Source organism: Carlito syrichta, unplaced genomic scaffold, assembly GCF_000164805.1.
Source record: "Carlito syrichta isolate Samal-C Ts95f unplaced genomic scaffold, Tarsius_syrichta-2.0.1 Scaffold302454, whole genome shotgun sequence".
In the NCBI taxonomy this organism is placed as follows: domain Eukaryota; kingdom Metazoa; phylum Chordata; class Mammalia; order Primates; family Tarsiidae; genus Carlito; species Carlito syrichta.
Window position 1 is genome coordinate 190,325 of NW_007246550.1, and position 27,820 is coordinate 218,144.

Here is a 27,820-nt window from a genome sequence, read left to right on the forward strand (position 1 = left end):
TTACCCGGAACGTACACATCCCGTGCGATGTACATCCTTTTAAACGTGCCTTCACAAACGCATCACATTCTCACTGCCTGCTGATTTCATTTGACTTAGAAAGCGAGTTGTGACCACGCGGAAGGGAAGCTGAGAGGCGTCTTGGCGTCGCTGCCTCAACGGACGCGCGTGGCCTGGCTGCCTGGCTGAAGCTGCCAAGAAAACAAATCAGGACTCGAGAGTGTGTCGTGCCGGAGTCCCTTGCAAGTCTGATTCGGAACGCGCTCCGGCTGCCGTGGCCTGGCTCAGTGCAAGAGGGCCACGAGCAGCTTCTGGAAGTCCCCAGAGGTGTCTGAGCGAACCATGTCAGAGAGAGACTTCTGGTACTTTTCTTGGAACTTGGCTTTGATCCCCTGCAGATCCACCTGTGGGAAGACAATGACAGTGGTGGATGACCAGGTTGAGGGTGTGCTCTCCGTGGGTGACTGGCACCGCTCTGGGCACACTGCTCTGGGCACGCCATGGACACTACTCTGGGCATACTGTGGGTGCCACTCTGGGCATGCCACGGGCACCACTCTGGGCACACCATGCTCATTTATACCTTAAAATAGCCCTTGGAGGTTGTGAACGAGGAGTGAGCTCCCTGGGGGGGTGCAGAGGTGTGTGCCTGTGTGTGTCTGCTTTATCCATGGAATTGAAAGCTTGAATTTCACATGGTTTTTATGTGTTACATAGTGTTTTTCCTTTGAGTTTTTTATAGCTGTTTGAAAATGAATCATCCTCAGGTAGCAGGCCTGTTCAAAAGCAGGCAGCGGGCCGCACTTGGCCTGAAGGCCTGGTAGAAAGTTAGGAAAACGGTCAGCACAGAGATTTGAAATCAAGCACGTTTCCCTCCTACCTTGGTCAACAAGGACATCAATACCAGTCAGCCACGCTCAAATCAACATTCCTTTGTGGGACTTATTTTGAATCTGCTTCCTTGAAAGTTTGAAGACCCTGGTGCTGGAGGTGGGGGTAGGACTCAGGAGACAGCCGATAAAAAGAGCACTCTTCCAGAAGGTTCTTCCAGTCTCGTTGAGGGAGCAGATGCTCACCCCAGAAAAGATCTAATTCTCGAGAGACTGCAATGGGCCTTGAGAAGGAAGCGCAGGCCCTCTGTGGCCAGCTGTCTTTCTTTTCTCTTCTTTTGGTTTGGACCTGCCATGCACCCCAGGCCTAGATAGTGTGGCTCCAGTGTCCGGCTCTCTCTTCTCCTATACAGCCCAAGGGCTGGACTGAGGCGGGGAGAGAGAAGACGATGCCGGAGATGGGCGTGAGCAGGGATGAAGGAACACTGAGCCCGAGGAGAGACCCTGGGGGGCAGCATGTCTGTCCCTCTCAGCCCTGGCCTGTGTGTCCCCTGCCGGGCTCGTTGTCTAAGGCTGGGAGGGGCAGGAAGGTGAGATGAGGGCAGGGCGGGGACACTGAGCACTGCTCTAGCGTCACGTAGCTTTAGGGTACGGGAAATCCAGCCAAGCTTCTCTCTCTCGCTGGGCCTGAAGCCTTCAGGGGAAGCTGTGTGCATGCTGCGAGGACCCAGGACATGTGGTGAGTCCTAAGATGGGACAGGACAGTTGGGTTAAAACACTCCCCGCTCCACTGCTCTGGGCATGTCACAGGCATCGTTATGGGTACCCTGTGGGCCCCACTCTGGGCACAGAGTGAGCATGGGGAAGGAGGCCCTCCGGAGGGATGCCCTCTCTCAGGGCTCTTTCGGATCCTGGGTCTGCTCTGCTGCACCCCTGCCCCTGTGAGTCCCTCGGGACCTCCCGGTGACTGTGACTGGCGCTGAGGGGCGAAGGGGCGGAGACACAGCAGAAAGACGCCTGGAGAGGTGCGGAGAGAGCCTCGCGCCTAGGAGGAGAGAGCCAGAGAGACTGGAGGGAGTGGCCAGAGACGGCGGAGGGGAGGGGGGAGGAGGGACGGGCATGAGACGGAGAAGACAGCGTGGAGGAGGCAGAGGAGAAATTCCAGGAGCAGGAACAAAAACGAAAGGACTGTCTTGCGGTGAAGTTATATTTAGAAGCAGGGTCAGATGTCCAGTGTCGCTTGTCAGGAAGCCACGGACCAGAATTCGGGCTGATACCTCCCCTGGCCCCCTTCGCTTGACATTCTTCTTGGAGGGCGATGTCTGTGGTCTTCGGGGCTCAGCGCCCCTTCCTCCCCAAGGTCCTCCCCTGCAGACGGGTGCCACGTCCCCCGTGTTTCCCCCTTTGGACGTGGCCCCGTGTCACGGTCTGGAATCCTGACAGCCACCCCCAGCTTCCGGCTCCCCCACCCCCCGTGTCCACAGCATCCTCCCAGAAACAGCAAGGCTGATCCTTCGGGGGAAAACCCCTTCGTCTTCTCACGTGTGTTTCTAGGCGCAGAGCACCGATATCCACACGCACATGCACAGATCCATGGCATCATCTGTGCGGCGAGCCTTTCTCGTGGGGAGTGGGCGGCCCTTAGGAAGTCAACGTGTCTAAAGACAGATGGTGACAAAAAGAGGCCCAGGAGCATGGTCTCAGGCGGACAGGCCGCCCGTGCGCAGCCGTGCCTCTGTGCTACAGTCAGTCAGGTCGAGGCCTGGCCCAGGAAGCCCTTGTTTCTTATCTCTGCTGCCAGGTGACCTCCCTCAAGCGACTCTGCCGTTTCCCTCCAAGCGTGGCCTTGGATGGTGGCAGCGCCTCCAGGGGGTGCCTCTGCTCGGCTCCCCAAGCTCTCTGGAGCCCGGAGGACAAAAAGGGAGGCAACGACCACTGTAGCTGTCTAAAAAGAAAGCGTGTGCCGCGGAGCACAGTGGCTCCTCTGCGTTCCGGGACAGCAGGCCGTCTCTGACGTCTGTCAAGAGGCCTTTGATGGAAACGTCAGGGGTGGAGCATGGGAGAGGCCGCGGCCGCCCGGATCTGGTCTTACCTCGGCCCTGGTCACGATGATGCGAATCAGCGTCTCCTCGTCCGTCCCTGCTCCCTCCATCGACCTGTACAGGCGCTCCGCAAAGTAGCCCTCGCGGTCACGGGCACACCTCACTGGGCGGGGCGAGGGGACAGAGTGAGGCCCTCGCCCGGCTGAGTGACGGGGAGCCCTTCCCGGGGTCACCGGGCCGCCCTCGGGGCTGACTGCGGCGGGCGGAGGCCTGCGTGGAGCCGACTTCACACACCGTGGGCTGGGATCTGGAAGGTTCCCTGGCCAGGGCTAGGGTCCCAAGCAGAGCCAGGCCAGAAACGGCCCAAGAGCAAGACCCCGTCCTGCTCCTGGGGCGCCCCCTCGAGAGAACAGCCGTGGAGCCCTGGGGCTCAGCCCAGAAAGGGCCTCCTCGTCTGAGCGAGCTCTGGGACTGTGGAGCCTGAGGGGAGCTTGCCAGCATCCCTGGCGACAAAGCTCCTTACCTTGGCAGCTCGCTGGGACGGGGCCTGCCTGCCTGTGCTAAGCGGCCATCCTGCCCCCGTCGCCCCTGACGGGTTTGTTTTGCCAGCTCCTTCTCTGAGTCGGTCCAGGTGTCCCACGACCCTCCCGGTTTGCAATCTGGGATTGGGCTTGAGGCGGGGTTGGAGTCTGTCTCCAGTTCACCTTCCCGTGATGCCGTGGGCCTCTCTGTTCTGACCCTCCCTTCCCGCCGTTCTGATCTACCCACAGCTGCGACGTGGCTTCTCTCCACGAGGGGAACAGGTGCACCTCTGTGCCTGGGAAGAAACCCTGACTCCACTCTCCTTCCCCTGGGCCACGTGGCTCCACCACGACGAATGCTTCGAGGAGCAGCCACTTGCTCCTCAGGTGGTTAGCACTTCTCTACCTCAGGGGGTCCCCTCCACCCCCAGGTTGTGGTCCCGTGCTGATCCGTGGTTTGCTGGGGACTGGGCTGCACAGCAGGGGTGAGTGGTGGGCGAGTGAGCGAAGCTTCAAGCTCCCTCTGCATCTACAGCCACTCCCGGCCACTGGCACTGCCCCTGGGCTCCACCTTCTGTCAGATCAGCTGGGGCATTAGATGCTCATAGGAGCATGAACCCTGTTGTGAAATGCACATGCGTGGGATCCAAGTTGTGACTCTTTATGAGGATCCAATACTTGATGGTCTGAGGTGGAGCTGAGGTTGCAAATACAGAGGAACACAAGCAGTGAGGTTTGCACAGAGGCCACAGTAAGTCAAGGGCTTGTAGACTCCTCTCAAAACCCCATCGGTGAGTGGCTGGTGAGCTGATGGACTTCGGTTGTGCAGTTGCATCTGGGAGAGACCTTAGGTCAGAATCCCACATTTATTTAAGTCCACGTGTGACTGGTCCATGATCTTATTTATCACTTCTCTGTGCACCTTTCTGAAATGGTGAGTGGTATAATTATTTTGTTATATATTGCAATGTAACCATAACCAAGTGCACAATACACATTATGTGCTTGAATCATTCTGAACTCATTTCCTGCCCCCAACCTGGGTCTGCGGAAAAATCGTCTTCCATGAAACCAGTCCCTGATGCCGACAACATTGGGGGCTGCTGCCCTAGACGCTTCAAGCCTTTCGATGTCAGTGATTCATAAGAGGGAATGATTTCAGGACGGTATGGATGTGCCACCTCCGTGGGTCCTGTGACGGGCTCTTGTTTCCTGGCGACTGAGAGGGGAGCCTGGTAAGGGGGCAGGGTCTAGTTGGGAGGTCGGTCCCCTCTAGCGGGAGACGTGGCAGCCGCCCAAGTTTCCGTGGAGGAGAAAGGTCCTGATGCAGATGTCTGGCCTCCTCCTGAGAACAACCCCAAAGCTGCTAGACTGGTGGAATATGTGTGTGTTGGGGGGGTTTGCCTCTACTCTGGGTCCCAGCACGTCTGAGGCTCTCTGGGTCCCAGACACGTCAAGTCAGTGACCTCCACAGGCTCCCTGGAGGTCCTCCCGCCCCAGCACCACCAGCATCTGCCTAAGGTCGCGTGTCCCACACCTGCCCAGGGCTCTCCTTCCTCGACGCTCCTTTCGGATATTTTGGGAAGAAACCTCTCGACGTTCTGCCGTCCACCGCCTGTGCCTGGGGAACAGGCTGTGCCATCAGCCCCGGCAGGAATCCCCTAGAAGGCTGGGGGCGGGGGGGCTGGAGAGGACGTGGGGCGAGACTGCTCGTGGCAGGGGGAGGAGGGGCCTCCGGCTGCCGGCTCGGCGTCCCGCGCCTCTTGGCCTTCAGAGCAGGTTCTCCTCAGTCAGCGCAAGACTGTCACCTGGTTGGCTTGTGTGTGCGGGTCCCTGGGCTCCCCTCCCGGAGATTCTCGATGCGGAGCCTAGAGTCAGCCCGGGAACCTTCATCGTGGTGGGGATTCTGGCGCAGAGGTCCGCGGAACTCACCGGGGGAGCGCTGGGCCAGGGGCTGCAGCGGGGCGTCGGCCTCGGCCCTGCTCCTGGGGCTCAGCCGTCCTCAGTGTCTTCCTGGCCTCAGCCCTGCTTCCAGAGGTCGGCCATCCAAAGCGTTGCCATGAGTCATCGGCCTCAGCTCTGCTCCCAGGGGCCGGTCGTCCACGGTGGTGTCATCGGCCTCAGCCCTACTCGCCGGGGTCAGCCGTCCGCGGTGTTGTCCTGAGTTAGGTGGAGTGGGTTGGGCAGAGTCCAGAGGACAGTCGTGAAGTTATGCTCTCATTTGTGAGGTTTGCACTCAGATCTGTCCCAATCATCAGGGCTTTGCCACCCCTGGAGCACATCTGACTCCTGTGCTCACGGCCCCCAGGGGCTCGGCCATTCTTTCCTCCCTGCTTGCTCTTTCTTTTTTTTTTCTTTTTGAGTTGGAGTCTCACTCTGTCACCCAGACTGGAGTGCAGTGGCCGCTCCTGGCCACTGCAGCCTCAGCCTGCTGGGCTCCGGCGATCCTCCTGCCTCAGCCTTCCAAGTAGCTGGAACTACAGGTGCGCGCTACCACGCCCAGCTCACTTTTGATTTACTGTAGAGATGAGGTCTCGCCAGGTTGCCCAGGCAGGTCTCGAACCCACGGGCTCAGGCAATCCACTCACCTCAGCCTCCCAAAGGCGCGGGATGACAGGCTGAGCCACCGAGCCCGGCTTGCTCTGTCTTTCATCATCTTCGACTTACTCTGTAGACTTGTGCATATTCCCCTGAATTTGAAGCTTCCCAAGAGCAAGCACTGGGCCTTGCTTGCCCCTGGCCTCCACACGGAGCCCCGCCTTGGGCCCTGGCAGACATGAGCGAAGGTATGGGGACCGTCTCCTGGCTGCATGTCAGCGATTTTCTGACTCCGGCAGCAAGTGCAGTGCAGCCAGGGTCTGGGCCCAGAGCCAGGCATGGAGAGACCCCCCAACTGCCTAGGATCCCATCCTGGACGCTCTCAGCACAGTCAGCTGCATCAGGGCCTATGAGTGTCTGGTGTGGGTCGTGAGTGGCTTCAGGACCTGCGAGCTCCTGTACCTCACCATCCAGGGCCTACTCATTTGCAAGCAAAATGAGGATGGCGTGGAAAAATCAACGGCCCCAAGAAACCAAGCGAGAGGGCTTGGCGACTGGCGCTCACCCTTCAGCTTCCGTGGCTGCCCTCGGCTCCTCCTCCTCTGGGGTGGTGCCATTTGGGATAGGGCCCTGGCTCCACACTCGGGAGGGTGACAATGGACAATGCCTTCAGCCCCGGCTGGCAGAGACAGAGGAGCCGCCGGGCAGCCCTGTGCCTCTCTGCTATTTCCTGCTGTTGGACAACCCTGGGCTGAGAGGGGAGGTCCTGGCCTGCTTGACACGGTGGGATCTGAGCTCCCCTCCTTTCTAAACAGACCTTTTCTCTGCAAATGTGGAAGGGAACCAAACGGAGAGGGAAGCTTGTGGGCATTGGGTTCCTGAAGCCAGACGATGGCCCCAGGCCTTGAGATGCCATCAGGGACCCTCGAGCTCAGGCGACCTCGTGGACACCATGGTGTGCTACCCCCAGGATCAGGCCCCCCTCAAGGCATGTGAGCTCCTGGTAACGGCAGAGGCCCCCACAGCTCTCCCTCTGGGTGGGACGGCAGGCTTTCCTGAAGCTGCAAATGCTTGTGGGCGGCCAGTGTCCAGGGACTGGCTGATGTGGGGACAGGGGCCCAGCCCCTGGCTCTGTGGTGGGGGTTCCAGCTCCCGAGTGACCCGCAGAGAGCAAGCCCTGTGGCAACTGAACCCTCATCCCGGGCAGTCCCCAAGTCACTTCCCAGGTCTCCCTGCCCGTGTCGGCTTCCGAGGAGCCCGGCCCCAGACACGCCTGTTTTACTTACCGAGCGTCAAGTAGGCCTTCTGCAGGTCTCCCGACGTCTCTTCCTCAACGGCTTCCTCCATGTCCTTGCCGATGAGCTGGAGAGAAACCAAAGCCCAGTGTGATCCGGGCTTGCTTTGGCTGCAGCACTCTCGGGGTTGCTGCTCCCAAAAGCACTAGGTCCTTCCAGACAGTGCCGCGGCTTCAAGGAGCTCCCTCCTGACCCTTGCCCTGCGGGCTTGGGCGGTTGCCACCCGTTTGAGGGGGTTCTAATGCCCAGGGGTTAGTCCAGCGTTGACCTCTAACGGACTTGACCCCTGTCAATGCTGCTCGCTCAGCCTGTTTCCTCCTCTGTGGAGTCAGGGCATGGAGGAGCAATCACTGGGCCTTGATGAAAATTTCTTATGTGCTGTGTTCTTTGTCCTTCCGAGTTTGCCTTCCTGGGTGGCTGTGGGTATAGCAGCCTGCCCGTGTCTCCCCCATCTCTCTTGTCTCGGGATGGGGGAGCTCAGTGAAACAAGGAGGGATTTGGTCCAGAGCTCCGACGGGGGTCTGCAGGGGCTGGCTGCCTCACGAGGCCTTCCCTGCTCTTGGGGTGACCCAACATGGCCCAGTGTTCTCTCCCGACTTGCCGTTCGCTCTGTACAGCGTCACACATGAGGTTTCTTCCCAAATATTTACAGAAGCTGAAGTTCAGAGTAAATTGCGATGCTCCTTAACACAAATACCGCCCGGGCCAAGCTCAGGCCGGCAAGTAAAGAAAGAGGAGAGCTCTTTGCTGGGTCTGGGGACAGGCAGGTAAGCACGCGAAACACCAAAACCTCTTTCTTAGAAATTGTCCTTTGAGAGTCTGACACCACTGAGTCTATAAATAACTGGGACCCGGAGTGCAGGCCAGGGGACTTGATGCAGTTTCTTCTGAAAACAAAGGTAAGCCAAATATCGTGACACCGTGTGGGTGGAGAAGGGGCCGGCCTCCCTCCCGAAGCCTGTTGCTTGGTCTCCGGGCCATCACTTGCGTGTCAGAGGCCCTGGTGTGGGGCGATGCAGACCAGACCAGAAGGGGGGAACTGCCCCCGCCGGCAGCCCGGTCTTGCTGGTGTGGGGGAAGCTGGCGTTTGGAAGGGACTGGCGTCACCTTCCCCAAAGCAGGGCACTGGCTCTGTAGACCGAGACTGCACTTCCAGAGGACATTTTGTCACATGGGTCTCGTTTACGAGAAGAATCCCGGCATTAGGTCGTTTTCTGTTTCTACTGCTAGTACCAGGCTAGAGCCGGGATTTTTCAATCTTCTGTAGATTCTCGGCCCAGGGGGAAAGCAGAGTTGTGCTGGGGAGGGGCTCCCCGCCCTGGCCCAGGCATTGGCCCCCGCTCCTGTCCTCCCGGGTCTTCCGGCAAGACTCCAGGAGGCGCTATAGTGCCCCTTTCCCCTTGAAGGGAAGACCCCTGGCAATCACTCACCTCGTCCCCACCTCCCCCGCCTGTACCCAGCCGCTAGGGAGACCCCTCAGAGCAACGCAACCTGAACACCACTGGCCGGCCCAAGCCACAGGGACCCGCTGGTGTAAGTTTTTCTCTCCAGTATCCAGGACACTTAGCTCTTAGGGGTCTTTGGACAGAACTGGGTCTTCTGATCTCAGCTCAAAACATGTTTGGAGGTAGAGTCCAGGCAAGTCTCCAAGACCCTCGTTAAACAGGTGGCGATGCTTCTAGGGGGGTTAGTGGAGGAACGGGAGACCTTTATTTCTCTTAAGGTCTGCTCCCCCCACGGACCGCATGTGGTGCAGAGCCCTGTGCTGGCTTGACTAGGGCAGGTGAAGAGAGGGGAGGGGTAGGGATGGCCCGTGGGGCGGGGGGCGGGGCGCTGGACTGGGCTGAGCCCAGCGTGGGGGGGCACTTTGGCTGCACACCTGAGCATTTCGCATGTGGTACGATTTGGAAGTGTGACAGCCTCGCACAAGGCTTGGCTGTGTGGCCGGGGACCTGGGAGTCAGAATTCAAGACTCGGGCTGAGGGGGCAAATAACGGGCCTCACCCTGAGATTTTGGGCCAACAATGAAAATTCAACTCGAAGCCAGGATGACCCGTGCAGCGCAACACAGCCCAGCGACCTCGCCCCAGCGTCTCTGTGCTCTTGGTCGGAGACGGGCAGGAAGCGTGCAGAGCCCAGGTCCTAACAGACTAGAACACCAACAGGGAGGGTGGTGAGAGTGGCACCGGGCAGGGCCCTGGGGATGCGTGAAGAGGGTATTCGGAGCTGGCGCCATGGTAAGACTCGTCAGCCCCGTGGACGACCCGATGGCACATCTGAGCAGTGGACATTGGTCTGCTCTGATTCCAGGCACCACTGGTTTGCACGGGAGACTCCTGACAATTGCTAATGTTTATTGAGTGCCGACTGCATGCCAAGTGCTGTCTAAGCGCATATGTCTATCAATTCATTAAACCCTCACTAACCCTGTGACGTAGGTACTGTTATCCTTGTTTTGCAGTTGGGGAAACTGAGGCACAGGACCCTAAGCACCTTGCCCAAGATCATGCAGCTGGTAGCCTAGAGCTGACTTCTTAAACTATAACATGCTTCTGAATCACACAGAAGACTGGGCGTGGTAGCGCATGCCTGTAATTCTGGCTACTCGGAAGGCTGAGGCGGAAGGATCGCCGGAGCCCAGCAGGCGAGGCTGCGGTGGCCGGGAGCGGCCACTGCACTCCAGTCTGGGCGACCGAGTGAGACTCCAACTCAAAACAAAACAAAACAAAAAAACAAAAAGCACAGATGGTAAGACCCCAATCCCAGGGGGTCTGACTCAGTAGGTGGGGTGGCGACCGAGATCTTCATCTTAACGGATTCTCAAGGGGCACTGACGCTGCCATTTCAGGGACTGACTTTCAGATACTGGCCAGGAGCGTCCTTGCAGGAAGTCAGTAGTTCATACACACACACACACACACACACACACACACACACACTCGCCTGTACCAGAAACTCCATCTGTGGCCCCATCACATGGGAAGAGGCTCTTGGTCATGAGGAAGCCCTGCAGCTCAGAGGCCACACCGCCACAGGCCCAGAGGCCAGGGGAGTGCAGGGCCGGCTGCCTTTGATCAGGACTCCGGGCACTGTTTGAAAGCAGTGGGGCCTAAAGGCTTATACACGGTCATGATAACATCCAAAGTGTTATTGTCTTTTTATCTGCTGGCAACACACGGGAAACACCGCTTCGAGTGAGGCGCGGCCAGCTCGGCTGGGCTGGGCGCTCGGGCCGGAGGCTTGGTGTTCTCATCCACTTCGCTACCGACTTGCTGGGTGGTCCTGATCGGCGGCAGATGGCGCCTCACTCACCGTCCTTCCCAGTCCAGCCCTCAAGGGTCACAGCAGCCGTTCTGCTACGTGACAGTGACGGCGCCGTGGTGGAGCAGAACTGAGAGGCGGGACGGGGAAGGACTTTGAAGAGGACACTGTGCACGTGAGGCAGGAGGCCAGAAGAGATCTGGTCCTCCACGCCTCGCAGTGGGTGGGCTTATCGCTAAGTGCCTCGAAATCGCTCACCTTGGTGGCCTGAAGTTGTCATGGGATTAAACATAATGTCCGCACATCTCAAAGCTGAGCATAGAGGTTCACGCCTGCCATCCCAGCACTTTGGGAAGCAGAGGCGAGAGGATTGCCTGAGCTCAGGGGTTTGGGACTAGCCTGGGCAGCTTAGGGAGACCTCGTCTCTACAATAAATAAAAAAAATGAGCTGGGCGTGGTGGTGCGTGCCTGTAGTCCAAACTATCTGGAAGGCTGAGGTGGAAGGATTGCCTGAGCCCAGCAGGTCGGGGCTGCGGTGGCTGTAAGTGTGTCACTGCACTCCAGCCTGGGTGACGGAGTGAGACTCCAACTCAAAAAATAAACACGTGCACATCTCTTTGGAGCAAATCCCAGAGGGGCTGCATGCTTGTCTGGAGAGTGGTGGGCACTGTTGGCCAACTGCAAACCCAAGCAGTAATAGCCAACATCTGTCTGCTTACCATGTGCCAGCTGTGGGGCCAAACCTTACTGAACTCTGAAATGGACTCTATGAGAGTGCGGATCACGCTTTGCAGGAGGGGGCAGAGAGCTTTGTCCACTTGCCAGTGCCAGACCTGGGATTCACACCTGGGCCCTTTGACTCGAGAGCTCTGCCCAATACATGAGGCATGCCAGCAGCCCTGGCCTGAGCTGAATTCTCAGGGGGCACTGCGTGAGGTCTGAGGACGCCAGTGGGCCGTCCTGGCACTGTGGGCACTGTCCCAGATGCCGGGAGCTCTGCTTCCCCGGCACCCCCTGCTGGGACCGTCCCAAATGCTCTGGACAGGATCACGTGTCCCAGGGGCAGGGGACAAATCGCCCCAGTTGAGAACCACTGCTGTAAAGGACCCCCAGTGCCAGGCCCCGGACCTTGGCTTTGAAAGACAACTTGAGACGGTTTCAGGGTGAACACCCTGGCCCGCGAGTCACTACTCACCACCTGATAGGCTTGGAAGGTGGCCCGTAACTGTGTGTAGCTCCTCTTGGCCAGGACTTCGTTGAAGGCAAGCTCGTCGGTGCCCCAGCGGCCTTCCCCTGCCTGGAGGGTCAGATGCAAAGACTCTGAAAAGGGCTTTTGCCAGAAGCCGGACTGCCCGGTGCTGGGACCAGGCCCCACATACAGGAGATCACAAAATACACGTGACAGAGGTTGGGTGGGTGGACTGAGCGCTACCCTTGACCCTTATTTATATTATCCACGCCCTCCTTTGTTCCAAGATGGATCGGGGTGGTTAAGCTGGGTTCCTAATCAGAATGGCCACTCAGGTCATGAGGGCTGTGTGTGGTCCCTGAGGGTCTAAGCGCGTCTTCATTTCTTAAGGTCACGGTTCTCAAGTGACACTCCCGTGGGCATGAAACAGAAGCGTGTGTCTAAAACAATGCAAATACGTTAAGGAGCACATGGGAGACCAGGATGCACGCACACTTACGTCGTACAGATCTTTGGCGTCTTGACCGGCTAGGTCTCTGTCCACGTCGTCACCCTCATCACGATTCGCCTAGAAAAGTCAAAGGGGGGCTGTGAACTCGAGTTCCTGCTTGACCCCAGAAGACGCGAAGGGTTGGTCCAGGAGGGCAGCGGCCTCCAGAGGGAGGAACCCCAGAGCGGCCTGCCCTCCGCTGCCACCTGGTGGGCACTGCCGGCGACAGAGGCGCTGCTGGGGCAAGGTCTGCTTTCTCTTTTCTGTGAAAAGTGGAGTCGAAGAGACTCGGAATCAGGAAACCAAGCACCGCATGTCCTCCCCTGTGAGCTGGAGGTCGACGGCCACAAAGAGGGAAAGAGTAGACACCGGGGACCCCACAAAGGGGGAGGGATGAGGGGGCGGGGTTCAGAAGCTAGCCCTGGGGTCCAGCGCTTACTCTGGGGAGTGAGCCACCGAGGCGTAACCCTCCTGCCGCACAGTACGTCCCTGTAGCAGGTGTGCCTGTGCACCCCCGAACCGGAAATCAAACAAAATGGTGGATATCAAGGAAGCAGGGTCGCTTGCAGGCCCGCGGGCCTCTGAGCAGCCTGTGACGTCCCCTAAGCGGGTCCACTGGAAAGCAAGTCGTCTTTGTGCCAACACGTCAGATTTCACCAATCAGGGTCCCAGCGCTAAGAACGCGGACGGTGGGTCGTGGGGGTCTAACCTAGCCCTGAGTGGTAGGCAGAATTCCAGGGTGACTCATCGGCCCAGGTCCTGCATGGTCCCCTTCCCCTGAGTGGGGTGAGACACATGAACGTGACGAGACGGCGCTCCTGCGATTGTGTGGTGGCGGATGGCAGAGGCGACTCAGTCCTCAGCCAGCTGAGTGCATCAGAAGGGAGCTTGTCCTCGGTGGGCCTCCCTCATCAGGCAAGATCCTGAGAGGCCAGCGATGGAAGGAGCCAGAGGGATAAGCACCTGCTGGCCTGGGAGAAGCCTGACGGCCACGCCGGGAATGGCCTGTGGGGCGGGGGCAGGGAGTCGTGGACGCGCTGGGAGCTGATGAGGTCTCCAGTGAACAGTTAGAAGAAAGCAGGGAGGTTGGGACCCAGCCACGAGGCGATGAATTCTGCCACAGCCACGAGCTGGGACAAGGCCCCACGCTTCAGAGAAGCAGGCCACCAGGCTGGCCCTCGACGTCAGACCCTGACCGAAGGATTCTGCAGTACACCCCAGGTCCCTGGCTGTGGGTGGGATGCCAGGTCTGTGCTGTGTGAGCTGCTGAGCTCGTGGCCCTTGTTCTGCAATGAGAACAGTCTCGCACCCCTGCTGTGGTCAGAGTCCACAGTCCTCTGTTCCCTGCTGTCATTCTTTCCACACTGGGAGAAACCAACAGAGGACATACTCAAAGCACGTGAGGTGTCAGGGAGGGTAACACACTGTGTGAGGCCTGGGGGGCTGTCCCTGCAGGGCCAGCTCTGAAAGCCTGATCTGGCCGTGGGAGCTCCGTACACAGTAGACACTGGCATCGCCCCCGGGGGATTGTGGAAGTGAGGGCGGGCGGGGGACCAGGCCCTGGTGGGGACCAGGTGGCCTGGCTCTCATGCCAGGGCTGTGTCTTGCTGGCTATGTGAACTGGGCTATGTGAACTGGACCCACCCTCTCAAGGCCTCGGCTTCCTCACTGGCAAAGTGAGAGGGTGATGCAAACAGAGCTGATGCCTCGGAGCGGGTGAGCCCTCTCTCCCCTCACCTGCAGCAGGGCCGTCAGGATCTTCCTGAGGTTTCCACTGGTGTCATCTTTGACGTCTGACTCAAGGCTCCTGTCAAACACTTTGGAGGAAGAAAAACAGGAGGGAAGAAAGCCCATGGCTGAGTTTCCCGGAGGCCACTGGATGGAAACACACTCTACCCAAAGCCAGACGAAAGGTCACTTACGCCTCTGGTAGGCCTCCTTAATGGCGACGATTTCCTGGAGAAGGCAATAACGAAAGTCAGTGCTTCAGGGAGGGGCTGATCAAGGAGAGACACAGGGACACCACAAGGAAGGCGGGGTCTGCATCTGAACCCTGGGTGCCTTCCTGACCTCCTCCGAAGATGGCCGTCCTGCATGCCAGGGCACAGGCCCGGAGCAAGGCCAGGGGTGGGACGGGACCCTCTCTGTGCAGACATTTCAAACACACAGCATTCTCCTTGGTGAAAAGGGAAAGTGCGGCCGCTGGGGTGCCTCTCCCTGCACCTCCTCGCCCAGCCTCACCCTCGCCCCACCCAGGCGCCAGAGTCAGGGTTCATTGTGTGTCTTCCCAGGGGCTTTCTCTGCGGCGTGCATGTGCACACGCTCCTGAAAATACGCAGGAGTATTTTCTGTGTGTGTCGTGTGTGTAGAGAGCAGGACACCAGACCTGTGGTCCCTTATTTTTTCTGTCAACAGCGATGTCTTGGAGACGTGCTCGCCCACAGACACCCACCCACGAGGCACCAGCCTCTTTAGCCAGCCTCCCTGCTGATGCCCGGGTGGTTTCCAGTCCTTCCCTCCTTCAAACAAGGCTTCACTCAGCGAATGAGCCGCTGCCCACAGGGGTGCACTTTTCTAGGGTGCATCCTGGGAGGAATTGCTTTATCATTCTTTCTTTCTTTCTTTTTGCAGGATTTCTTGAGAGGACAGAAAAGCTCGCACAGCGGGAGGGGACCCGAGGGGGTTCCCCGCTTTATCTTTCAAAGTCTTGTGCCAGGGGCCCTCAGGAGATGCCTCAGTTTACCAATGAACCAGCAGCATAAAAGAGCAGGCTTCTCTCCACCATGTCACTGCAGGCTGGTTAAAATGAAAGCCAGTGGGCAGCCTAGGGAGGAGGCAGTGAGCACAGCAGGAGGCCAGGAGCCCGGCTGCGGTGCTCATGGTTGGCAGGGAAGGGGGAAGGCCATCAGGGGAGGCCGGCCGCTTGCAACTGAACTCCTTCTCCTCATCCAGCCCACCGCCAGGCTGTGCCTGAATCCGCACCTGCCCTCTGCCGGGTCTTCCCTTCACAATCAGCTCTATTTGGTTGGAAGAAAGGCCCAGGCTAGGGGGGAGCTATGGGCAAACAAGGCTGGAGAAATCCTTTCACAAGGAGCCTTTCTGAAAAGGCAGGTGTGGCCGCCCAGGCACTGGCCACTGCCCTGTGGGGACCATGGTGCTTCTGGGAAGGGCTGGTGGGGCTGCTGGGTGACTCGTGGCCCATGGGCGACTCTGGTTCTGCGCCGACCCTGCTCTGAGGCAATGTCCTGACCGGAGACTCCTTCTTGAAATGGAGGGCATTTTGGGGAATGAAATCTTGGGGAAGAAAGAGGCCGAGGGACTGGGAAAGGCACGGCCCTGGAGCTCGGATCCCGGGCACGTGGGATCCAGGCACGTTGGGTCCCAGGCACGCCGGATCTGGGCATGTCAGATCTGGGCACATCGGATCCCGGCATGTTGGACCTGGGCATGTTAGGTCCTGCAGCTCATTGGATCCCGAGGTATGTGGGACCCCGGACACCTCAGATTCTGGGCACCCTGGATCTAGGCACATGGGATTCCAGGCACATTGAATCTCGGGCAGGTAGGATCCAGGGGCACACTGGACCCCAGTGGGCATTGCTACACGATTCGCTTGCTGAACAGACAGGCCGGCGCTGGGGTTTCAGAGCCATTGCCACGTGAGAGCGGGTCTTGGTCGCCTGGCTGTCTGCTCCAGCCCTGCTTCTCTTCCTACTGGGAGGCCCCAGGAGGGTTGGACTTTTCTGCCTTTTCCTTGCAGGACCTCCGCCTCCCACTGCGATGGGCGGTTGTGGAAGAGGGCGGGGTCTCCCGTGAATGGTGGGTGGCCCCTCTTTGCTCTTGGTGAATCCTTGGCCCCTAGGCTTCTCCTGAACAAATATCCTTTTGGACCCTGGAGTGGTGTTTGCAGGAACCCCCAGCATCGCCCACCTCCCTGCCTTATTAATACCTCTCTGGTCTCTGATGCTGGACAGGCCTGGATGGCTTGCTGCATGACTCAGGCCGGAAGGGGGGGGAGCGCAGGACAGAGCAGCCTGCGTAAAAGCTGTGCATCCCTCCAGGAAAACAGAAGCTGCACCCACAAGCTCTTCTGGAGGGTTCTTTTCTGTCAGCTCCAAGACTGACCTCTGGGAGACCGAGGCGACACCCCTCCCACGTGGGCCACATGGACACACTGCTGCCCAGACACCTGCTCCACCCTGGAGAGAAGGCCGGAGGCAGCGTCCTCTCTGGGGCAGCAGCCGTCCCCAGCGGGCCTGAGGGCTGGGCCGGGACTGACCTTGTTGGTCCTCGTGCACAGGACTTCGATGAGCACCGACTCGTCCGTGCCCAGGCCCTTCATGGCCTTCTGCAGCTGCCGGGCTGCGTACTCGCTGGGGCGGTCCAGGAGGGCCACAGCCGCCTTCTCGAAGTGTCCGCTCAGCTCACTCTTGAGCACCTCCTCCAGGTCCTGAGGGGAGATAGGGAGGGGACTGAGCCAGGACAGGGTCCACAAGGCGCCTCCCTGGACACAGGCAGGGCTGGACCCACCGCCACACTCGCTGCCCGTCCATTTCCCCACAGGCGGCCAGAGCAGAGGGAGCAGAGGGGCACTCCCAGGGGGCGCGGGGCTGGGGCCCTTCAGTGGCCTCGCAGTAACAGCGCATTTACAGAACGCGGAGGGCTCAGAGCGCCGCCTTAGCCGGGGCTCACGACAGCCGGCAGCGGAGGTGTGGGCTGGCTCCCACCTGAACCTGGAAGGTGAGGATTTGTCCCCAGACATCCAGCCGGGAAGGACGGAAGTGCAGATCTGTGCTCTCGAGGGGACCAGATAATTTGTCATCCAAACTGGGAGGTTTTGAGAGTGACAGGCGACGCGATGAACAATTAAGGGAGCAACAGGAGCAACTCGGGATTGTCCTGGAAAATCAACCCCCCGTAAAGCTACCTTATTAGATCCTGGAAGGGACACATGCGGGAGAGAACGCAGGCAGGTGGACGGGGCGTGCGTGACATTCTTACTGGCACCGGTTCCAACAGGCGCCACCTTCGTCTTTCTCTGACCAGCCCCTTATCCAGATGGACAAACGGCCCTCTCCTGTCTCCCTCTTACGAGGTGTGTTAGAGGGGCAAGGCCAAGAATGGACATCATCCCAACTAGTGTTGAAAGCCCCCAGCTTGAGGAAGGACCCTCACGCCGAGCGGCAGGCCAGCACGGGTCAGACTGGAGGCCCACAGACCAGCTGGCATTTCAGGGACCCACACTTCAGCACAGGGCGGGCCTGGGCCCTCGGCAGCATGGCGTGGTGGTGAGGAACACGCGACCGTGGATTGAGGCCCCGGGAGAGCTACTTAGTTTTGCCATAGGTCCTTTTCCTTCCCTAAGAACTGGGAGCCGGGCTCGGTGGCTCAGCCTGCAATCCTGTGCTTTGGGAGGCTGAGGTGAGTGGATTGCCTGAGCTCGCGGGTTCGAGACTCGCCTAGGCAAATTGGCCAGATCTCAGCTCTACAATAAATCAAAAAATTAACTGGGTGTGGTAGTGAGCGCCTGTAGTTCCAGCTACTTGTAAGAATGAGGCAGAAGGATCGCTGGAGCCCAGCAGGTCGAGGCTGCGGTGGCCGGGAGTGGCCACTGCACTCCAGTCTGGGCGACGGAGTGAGACTCCAACTCAAAAAAAAAAACCAAAAAACCGGGGAGAATGGTAAGACTTGTCTCACAGACCATTGGGAGAAGTGAATGTGCCATCTGGGTGAGCACCGAGCACAGTGCCTGGTACCCCGCAAATGTTCAACAACTGCTTATTAGTATTATCCTGCATGGAAAGGGATTTTCTGAGAGGAGGCAATCAACTGCTTCACAAACGATCCTGTGACCTCTGGCCCTGGGAGAAAAACCCAGATTTCCATCTGAGGCCCTGGGGTCTGCAGTCTGGCAGGGAGCTGAGATATGCCTCCCCCAACAGAAGCCTCCCCCGATGGCAGCCTTGCCCGACGGCAGCCGCCCCAGCTGGCACCGCGTCTGTGGAGGTAGGCCTCTGGTAGGTAGGTGCTCTACGGCAAGGATCTGTTCAAAAATCGGAGACAGCTTTCCAGACCAGGTGGGCATTAGGTGGAACTGCAGCTGAGAAACCCAGCTGCCGCTGCCCCAAGCCACAGGTGTGAGAACAAATCCCTTGTGCTCACATCCTGCCTGGTGGAGGCAGCTCAGGATGTCCCGGCTCTCCCGCAAACACGCTCTGTTACCGTGCCATGGTGACCCTCTGGGGCTCGGCTGGCATAGGGGCTCCGAGTTGACCACCCCTGACATCCTGAGCGTCACGATGCTGGGATTCCAGGCATCTCTGCGGCAGCCCCAGCCTCTAATCAAGCCGAGAGCCTGAGAACGAAGAGATAACTGGCAGGCAAAGTTGTCAGGGCGGTGCTGGGACCTGCCCGTTCTCCTTTCACGGGAGCCCAGGCCCCACTCGGAGCCCACCGGCTCTTACTGCAGACGGAAGAGGAAGACGCCTGTGTCTGACTTTCCATGTTGGCAGGGGGGATACAGACATACGAAGTGGGAGGCCGCTGGACAGGCGAGTGGACAGGGGTGGGAAGTCAGCTTCACCCCATTCAGCTAAATGCAGTTGAAAGGAAGGCTCTCTTGTTTTTATTTAAACAATGACACCGGCGAGCCTGATGATGAGGAGAGATGCAAAAAAATGGCAAACACAGCCACCTGGGCCATGGAGTGTGGGAGCAAAGAGCTCCATGCAGCCACTCCCCCTGCCACAGGCCCACCCTGGAGTTGGAGCACTCAGCGTGAGTCCTGGGTCTTTTTTTCCCCTAGGTGTGTGACTTTACATAAGTCATTTAGACATATGGTCTGTAAAATGGAAACTGCCATGCCTGCCACAGCTTTCCTTTCTGCATTCGATTCTCCAGAAACCCAAGAGGGGAGAGGAGTCGCCAGCTCTGTTCCGCATGTGAGGACACGGAGGCCTGCAGAGACCATCACCTGCCTAAGGTCAACTACGTAGGAGAACCAATCCCTGTCTCTCTAAAGATGCTTATACATGCAGTGATGGAAATGGTCAAGTTTCTATAAGTACAGATGAGAGTATGGCACAATGACTGATGTCATTTGCATAACAAATAATAATAATGTTGATAAGTCTAACGACACTAAGAAAAGATTAAGTTGTGTGCATGTCACATGGATAGAGACACAAGAAAGCTTGCTGTCCACTGGAAGATTTCTGTATTTAACGGCATGGCCAACAACAAGAAGGACGAGAGAAAGGAAGTGTAAAGAAAGAAAAGAAGGTCTTGATGCTTAATGAAGTGGAGGCTGTTTTTGTTTTGTTTTCAGTAACAAGCACTTAAGGAGAAGGTGTTATTCTTGAGACAGTGGAATAAACGGCGAATGTCTGTATAAAGACCCCTCCCATGGAAACTGACTCTCAAATCACTGGCCCATCTACATACACAGAATTAATCCCAATGGAGTAGGAAAAAAATGACTAAGGGCTTAATAGAGAAATGAAGTCAATTTAAAAAATAATGAGTTCAAGAGTACTGATATTACAGGCTGTTAGGTTAACAAAGTAACTTCAGTTTTTCTGAAGTCAATTAAGGTTGGTAAGTGATGATTTCAGTTTTTCTCCTGAGTTGATGCAACATCCTGAGAGGCAGCCCCTGCTGCCCTGGGAACGTGGAGGGGGCAGAGACGGTCAAGACCGTGGTCATGTGCCATTGGCCCTGGACCCCAGACTCACCTTGCCATATGCTGCCTTGTACTTCTGCTTGATCTGCTGCCTCTCGTCTGAGGTCCTGCTTGATAGGATCTCAATGATGGCAGCTTCATCGGTTCCTAATGCAGGAGAAAGAAGCAAGAGGGAGGGCGATTTTCACTGAGACTGTGTGAGCCAGGACTCACAGCTTCATGGGGGTCCGAGGCATCTGTGGACCCGATGGACCTTAGAGCATTCACACGGTGTGCCTAACACTGCATTTTCTTCATTGGTTTGTGGGCACAAGGCTAGGCACTGGGCTGGAAAGAGGAACCAAGGGGGCCTGTTTCTGAACTTTATTTCCAGTGAAATCGAAACCATGTCCACACAGAGCTTATACATGAATGTTCATTGCAACGTCATTCGTAATAGTCAAAAGATGGAAACAACCCAGCGTCCATCAGCGATCAATGGATACACAAATGTGGGCTAGCTGTCCAGTGGAATGTTATTTGGCCAGAAAAAGGAAGAAAGTGCTGACCTGTGCTACCCACGGATGAGCCCATAAAACCTTGTGCTCGCGAGAGAAGCTGTTCACTGCAGACCACATCTTATAGGATTCTGGTCAAGTGAACATCCAGAATAGGGAATCCACATAGTCAGAAAAGAGATCGGTGGCTGGGTGATGGCTAGACTGCAGGGTTTCTTTCTAAGGTGATGAAAATGTTCTAAAATCGACTGTGCTGATGGTTGCACACATCTGTTAATATACTAAAGCCACCAAGTTGCACAACTGAACTGAGTGAATCGTAAGGTATGTGAATCATATCTCAATAGAAATGTCTTTAAAAACTAAACAAGAAGTAGAACCTACTTCTTGGCCTTTGAGTACTTATAATTGAGTGGATGAGATTAAGACATAGCCCAAATGGCTACAGCATCAATCCCACTCAAACGTTTGTTAATTTCAGGAGCTAGGGTGCATTTGTCCTCTGGAGCAAACCCAGATAGTTTCTTCAGTACCCAGGGAGGAGCAGGACCAGGAGCTAACCCCACAACTCTCCAAAGGAGTGATAATAACCACTTCGGGCGAAGAAGAAAACCTCCATTGGCCTGGACTGGAACTGGCCAGACTTTCACCTTTACCACCACCGTCCATGGCAACCTCCAGATGCAGTGGGGAAGGTGAGTGAGGATAATTCGGAAGTTCTGTGCTCCTGCCTCCAACCCGGAGGACCTACTGAGCTTTGTGGGACTCCATTTCCTCACAGGAAACTGCCTTCCCCACAGCCCACATGGAGTGGTGCAGGAAAAAAGAAAGCCACCATGTCCCAGGAGCTCAACCCTCTTGCAGCTGCTTTCTAGCCAGCCTGGGAGGGGATGGACCTCAAGGGCAAACTCCTTGGCTGCAGACAGTTCCTGGCCCATGGCTGGCTGCACTTTGACATTCAGACGGAAAATTACCTGAAGACAAGGCAGGAAGCTGGGTGGAATTTGCTGTCATAGCAACCACGCTCCCACGTAAATGCTTCTGTGCCCACCCTGCATGGCCGTGTTGCCCCGCCTAAGCCCCACAGGAGTGACCAGGAGTGCATGTGGGTGGGGTGCTTGGAGTTCTGTCCCCCTGCACTCTCCTCAAAGGCTCAGAACAGACAGAGAACTTAGGTGATCCCCAGAGCCCCACCCTCTGCCTAGGCTGGCTGGGCACTTCTTTGGAGCAACACTTACCAAGGAGAAATCCTACGGCCACTATCTCAGCTGGCTCTCTCTCCCAAGTGCCATCTCCTGGCTGGAGGTCCACAGCACAGCCCACCACACCTGATATAATACCTCAGCTTCAGGGAAGGCCTAATCCCAGACCCCAGCTAGCATCACTTTCTAAACCACGTTGGCTACTTAGGATGCTGTGAGCCAGTAGTGCAGGTACTCAGCAAAGCACTGCCACTAACAATTGAGAAGCTCACCATATCAAGGCTATATATAACCAAGAAAATCCTACAGTGTCTACATCAGCCCCCCTGTAACCCTCAAGTGAGAAGTCTACCCAAATGAAAAGGAAGCAGATAAACAATTTTGACAATATGAAAAAACAGAGTTCTCCAGCACCCCCCAAAAGACCACACTAACCCTTCAGCAATGGACCCTAACCAAAATGAAATCTTTGAAATTCCAGACATAAGATTCAAAAGGTTGATTATAAAATTGTTCAATGAGCTTTAGAAGAAAGTTGAAAACCAACATAAAGACATTTAAAAAACTATTCAGGACATGAATGGAAAATTATCCAAAGATGTAGACGTCCTAAAAAGAACAACAAACAACAAAAAACAAAACAAGGTGAAATTCTGGAAATAAAAGAATCATTTAGGGAAGTACAAAATGCAGTGGAAAGCTTAAACTGTAGGCTAGAACAAGTAGAAGAAAAGACCTCAGAACTTGAAGACAAGGCTTTTGAATTAACCCCATCAGACAACAACAGAAAAAAAAAGAATCAAGAGAATAGAACAAAGTATCTAAAAGCATGTGGGATTATGTAAAACATCCAAACCAAAGAATCATAGGCATTCTTGAGGAAGGAGAAAAAGTGACAAATTTGGAAAACCTATTTGAAGGAATAATAGAGGAAATCTTCCCTGGTCTTGCCAGAGATCTAAACATCCAGATACAAAAAGGTCAAAGAACCCCCGGAAAATTCATTGCAAAAATGTTATCCCCAAGGCATATAATCAACTGGTTATGCAAAGTTAATGCAAAGGAAATAATTTTAAGAGCAGTGAGACAAAAGCATCAATGAAGGAGAAATGAGGTCTTTCTCAGACAAGCAGACACTGAGGGAATTTGTCACCACTAGACTGGCTCTACAAGAAATACTTAAAGGAGTTCTAAATATTGAAACAAAGGGTCAAAACACATGAGTATAAAAACACTGGACATAATAAAGCTCACAGGCCTTATGGAATACCAACACAATCAAGAAAATAAATAAATAAAGCAACTAGATAACAGTCAGTATGATGAATGGAATTCACCGTGCAAACCATTATTAATTCTGAACATAAGTTGTCACAACACCTCATGGAAAAGATATAGAATGGCAGAATGAATTAAAAAAAAATCCAAATATCTGCTGCCTTTAAGAGACCCACTTAGCACACAAAGACTCCTATAGACTCAAGGTAAAGGAGTGGGAAAAAAATATTCCATGCAAATGGAAACCAAAAATGAGCAGGAGTAGCCATTCTTATATCAGATAAAACTGACTTTAAATTAACAACAGTAAAACAACAACAAAGATGGCTATTATACAATGATAAAGGGATCAACCAACGATAAGACATAACCCTTGCAAATACACATGCACCTAACACTAGAGCCCCCAGCTTTATAAAACAGATTATATTAGGCCTAAAAAAAACCCAGACAGACAGCAATATAATAATAGTGGGAGACTTCAACACTCCACTGACAGCAATAGATATCAAAGCAGAAAGTCAACAAAGAAACATTGAAATTAAAACAGACCTTAGAGCAAATAGAGCTTAGACATATACAGAACATTCCACCCCAAAACTACAAAATATATACCTTTCTCATCAGCACATGGAACATTCCCTAAGACAGACCATATGACAGGCCACAAATCAAATCTCAATAAATTCAAAAAAATCAAAATACTGTTGAACACCTTCTCAGATCACAGTGGAATAAAACTAGAAATCAACTCCAAGAAGAACCTGAGAAAGCAAACAAAAACATGGAAATTAAACAATTTGCTCCTGAATGATCCTTGGGTCAACAACACAATCAAGACGAAAATTATAAAATTCCTCGAAACAAATGAAAACAATGAAAAAAGCTATCAAAACTTCTGAGACAACAGTCAAAGTTATGCTCAGAAGACAATTTGTAGCACCAAGGCCTACATTAACAAGACTGAAAGATCACATATTAACAGTCTAACGTTACACTTCAAGGAACTAGGAAAAACATGAACAAACAAAACCCAGAGCTAGCAGAAGAAAATAAATAATGAAAATTTGAGCAGAACTAAGTGAAACTGAAATAAAAAATTACAAAGGATCAATGAAACAAAAAGTTGGTTCTTTGAAAGGATAAACAAAATTGATAGACCACCAGCTAGATCAATTAAGAAATGAAGAAAGAAGATTCAAATGAGCTCACTCAGAAATGAAAACAGAGACAACTACAACTGATATGATGGAAACTCAAAAAATCATCTGAGACTATGAGGAAAACCTCTATGCAAACAAACAAGACAGTCTAGAGGAAATGAACAGATTCTTGGAAACATACAACCCACATACAATCCCCCAACCTTGAATCAGGAAGAAATAGACACCCTGAACAGACCAATAATGAGTAGCGAGATTGAAACAGTAATTAAAAGTCTCCCAACAAACAAAAGTCCATTCAGCTGATGGACTCACAGCTGAATTCTACTCGACTTTCAAAGAAGAACTGGTATCTATTTCACTGAAACTATTCCATGAGATTGAAGAGGAGGGAATTTTCCCTAACTCATTCTATGAAGCCAATATCACTCTAATTACCAAAGCCAGGAAAACACATAACAACAACAAAAAAGAAAGCTACAGACCAATATCCCTTATGAACATAGATGCAAAAATCCTCATCAAAATATTAGCAAATCAAATTCAATAGTACATCACAAAAATAATCCACTATGACAAAGCAGGTTTTATTCCAAGGATGCAAGGGAATTTCAACATACGCAAGCCAATAAAATGTGATCCACTACATAAACAGAATTAAAAACAAAAATCATCATTTCAATCCCCATTTTAAATTTATGATTAAAAACTCACAGCAAGATAGGCATGGCAAGAACATTCCTCAAAATAATAAATGCCATATATGCCACACCCACAGCTAATGCCATCCTGAATACATTCCCCCTCAGGACTGGAACAAGGCAAGGATGCTCACTTTCAACCGCTATTATTCAACAGAGTACTGGAAGTCCTAGCCAGAGAAATCAGGCAAGACAAAGAAATAAAGGGTGCCCAAGTTGGAAAAGAAGAAATCAAACTATCTCTATCCCGAGGATATGATCCTATATCTAGAAAATTCTAAAAACCCCTCCAAAAGACTCTTGGACCTGATAAATGAATTCAGTAATGTTTCATGATACAAAATCAACACACACAAATCAGTAGCACTACTACTATACACCAGTAGTGACCAAGCTGAGACTCAAATCAAGAACTCAATTTCATTTACAATAGCAGCCAAAAAACTGAAATACTTAGGAATATATTTCACCAAGGAGGTAAAATAGCTCTACAAGAGGAACTACAAAACACTGATGAAAGAAATTGTAGAGGACACAAACAAATGGAAAACCATGTCATGCTTATGGTTTAGAAGAATCAGCATTGTTAAAATGATCATATTACCCAAAGCAATCTACAGATTTAGCACATTCCCTGTTAAACTATCCATGTCATTTTGCACAAAATTAGAAAAAAAATCCTAAAATTCATACGGAACCAAAAAAGATTCAGAATAGCCACAGCAATCCTAAGCAAAAAGAACAAAGCTGGAGGCATCATTTGACCTAGCTTCAAATTATACTACAAGACTATAGTATGCAAAACAGCATGGTACTGGTACAAGAGCAGACACATAGACAAATGGAACAGAATAAAGTATACAGCAATAAATCCAAATACCTACCACCAGCTGATCTTTGATAAAGCATACACTGGGGGAAGGACACTCTATTCAGCAAATGGTGCTAGGAAAATTGGATAGCTACATGCAGAAACTCGATCCTTATCTCTCCCCATATACAAAAAATAACTCAAGATGGATTAAAGTCTTAAATGTCAGACCTGAAACCATAAAAATCTTACAAGAAAAACTCTTGTGGACATTGACCTAGGCAAAGACTTTATGATAAAAACCCCAAAAGCAAATGCAAGAGAAACAAAAATAAACAAGTAGGACTTAATTAAACTAAAAAGCTTCTGCAAAGCAAAAGAAACATTCAACAGAGCAAACAGGCAACCTACAGGATGGGAGAAGATATTCACAAGCTTCACATCTGACGAGGGACTGATCATATCCATACTCGTGCCCCCACCTGCGCCCCACGCTTTCTGAATCAGAATCTGCGTATCAGAAAGATCCCGGGGATGGGCACTGTGGACCACTAGACAATTCCCATCTCTTGAGAGCCTGTCTCGGCGACACTGCGGGGGAGGACGGCAACGTCCTTTTACCTTTCAGAGGGGATAAGCGGACACTGGAGTGCGTGCACTGTTGGGATTAGGGCATTCTCTCCAGTGGGGCCCTGCTGGGTGACCCAACAAGAGGCAGGCCTGGGCCGAGCCTTGTCATGGGGTGCCTGGAGCTGGGTGAGGCCGCAGAGGGCCCCAGAGCCCTGAGCAGAAGGGCTGACCAGGGTCTTTGTGGTGAGAGAAGTCGGGGGATTGTTCGGGTGCCTGAGACTCAGATTGAGCAGAACTTCGGACACCAGGAAAGTAGGGACGCCAAACCAAGAGGACATCTGCACATCTTGTGTCATTTGGAAAAACACAATAAAATTGTACGTTATGCGTTATTGCTCTGGTTTGCACAGGTGGGTGAGTGGGCAGGGTATGCACAGGCCCTGGTGGCCACCTGGGGCTCTAGTCTGCTCTGTCCAAAACGGGGGGGAGGGCACTGGCTGCATGGGGTGCTGAGCGCTGGAAGTGCGGCTGGTCTAAGCTACGATGCTCTGAGTGAGGGAATGTTCTGAGTCTCAAAACCTTGATGTGAACCCGGGAGGTAAAATGCCACTTTAATCACTTTTATGTTGATCCCATGATGACGTGGTATTTTTGATGGAGTACTGGGTTCGCTGAAATTCACTGTGAAAATAGTGAATTTTACCTGCTTGTTTTTCCTTTAAAATGTGTCTTCTCAAAAATTTAAAATCATCCGTGTGGCTTATGGTTGTGGCTCCCAGATAGCCTTGCCCTGGGCATTTAAGTCCAGCCCCGGCAGGGTTGGCACCTTTGTGAGACAGGGGCACACTCCTGTAGACCGATTTTGTCAAGAGTGCAGTTTTTCTTCAGTTTCTTCTTCTTCTTCTTGCTATTATTGTTATTATTATTATTACTACTACAGTCAGGACCTCACTTTGTGGCCTAGAATGGAGTGCAGCGGCATGATGACAGCTCACCGTAGCTTTCACCTCCTGGGCTCAGGCAATCCTCCTGCCTCAGCCTCCAGAGAAGCTCGGACCACAGGCATGACCACCACGCACAGCTAACTTTTCTTTCTTGTAGAGAGAGGGTCTCACTGGCTTGCCCAGGCTATCGTCCCTGTCTTCTCTCTTTTCCTTCCTCCTTCCCCTCCCTTTTCTCTCTCTCTCTCCGCCCTTCTCTCTCCCCATCTTCTCTTTCTCTTCCTCCCCCTCTCTTGCTCCTCTCCCTCCCTCTCTTCCTCTCTTTCTCTCTCTCTCTGATGTATTTGAGAACGCTTAATATGCAGACATTTCTTCCACCACTTCCATCGTCTCTCCCCCAGCCCCAGTTCCACCAGGACTTCTCACCTCTCTCGACAAGGCAACCATTCTATTTCCATCACAGATCCACTTAGTTTCCTGGAGTCACACACACGGTGTGTGGCTGTGTTTGGTCCACCTGACACCCGGTCCTAGGAAAGTGAGTCTCCACCAGCTCACTTCTAAGCAAAAAAACCTATCCCGTGTTTTCACAAAATGCTATACCAAGGAAAAGAAGCTGGTCACAAAAGGCCACATATTGTACAAGTCTGTTAGCGTGGAATGTCCAGAACAGGCAAATCCCCAGAGGAGAAGTAGATTAGGGATTGCCTGGGGCTGAGGGGAGGAGGGTTGCCCACGGGAGGAGCTCAGGGTTCCTCTCTGGGGTGATGCCAATGTTCTGGAATTAGCTAGCGGCCATGGCTGCGCAAC

General features: G+C 53.8%; 1 protein-coding gene across 2 annotated transcripts in view; it reads right to left on the bottom strand.

Moving 5' to 3' along the window:
* Positions 1–264: 264 nt before the first annotated feature.
* The window catches only part of ANXA13 (annexin A13), a 51,092-nt gene continuing 23,536 nt past the window's right edge, over positions 265–27,820 (bottom strand). The window contains exons 3-11 of one of the 2 annotated variants that reach the window (XM_008056749.1): positions 19,900–19,994; positions 16,446–16,616; positions 14,089–14,122; positions 13,904–13,983; positions 12,176–12,244; positions 11,683–11,784; positions 7,218–7,293; positions 2,923–3,035; positions 265–404 (exon numbers count right to left, since the gene is read on the bottom strand). In XM_008056749.1, coding sequence (XP_008054940.1) covers positions 285–404; positions 2,923–3,035; positions 7,218–7,293; positions 11,683–11,784; positions 12,176–12,244; positions 13,904–13,983; positions 14,089–14,122; positions 16,446–16,616; positions 19,900–19,994 — 860 coding nt within the window. In that variant the 3' untranslated portion in view covers positions 265–284. The remainder of the gene's footprint in view (positions 405–2,922; positions 3,036–7,217; positions 7,294–11,682; positions 11,785–12,175; positions 12,245–13,903; positions 13,984–14,088; positions 14,123–16,445; positions 16,617–19,899; positions 19,995–27,820) is intronic. The other variant, XM_008056748.2, reaches the window with a different exon arrangement.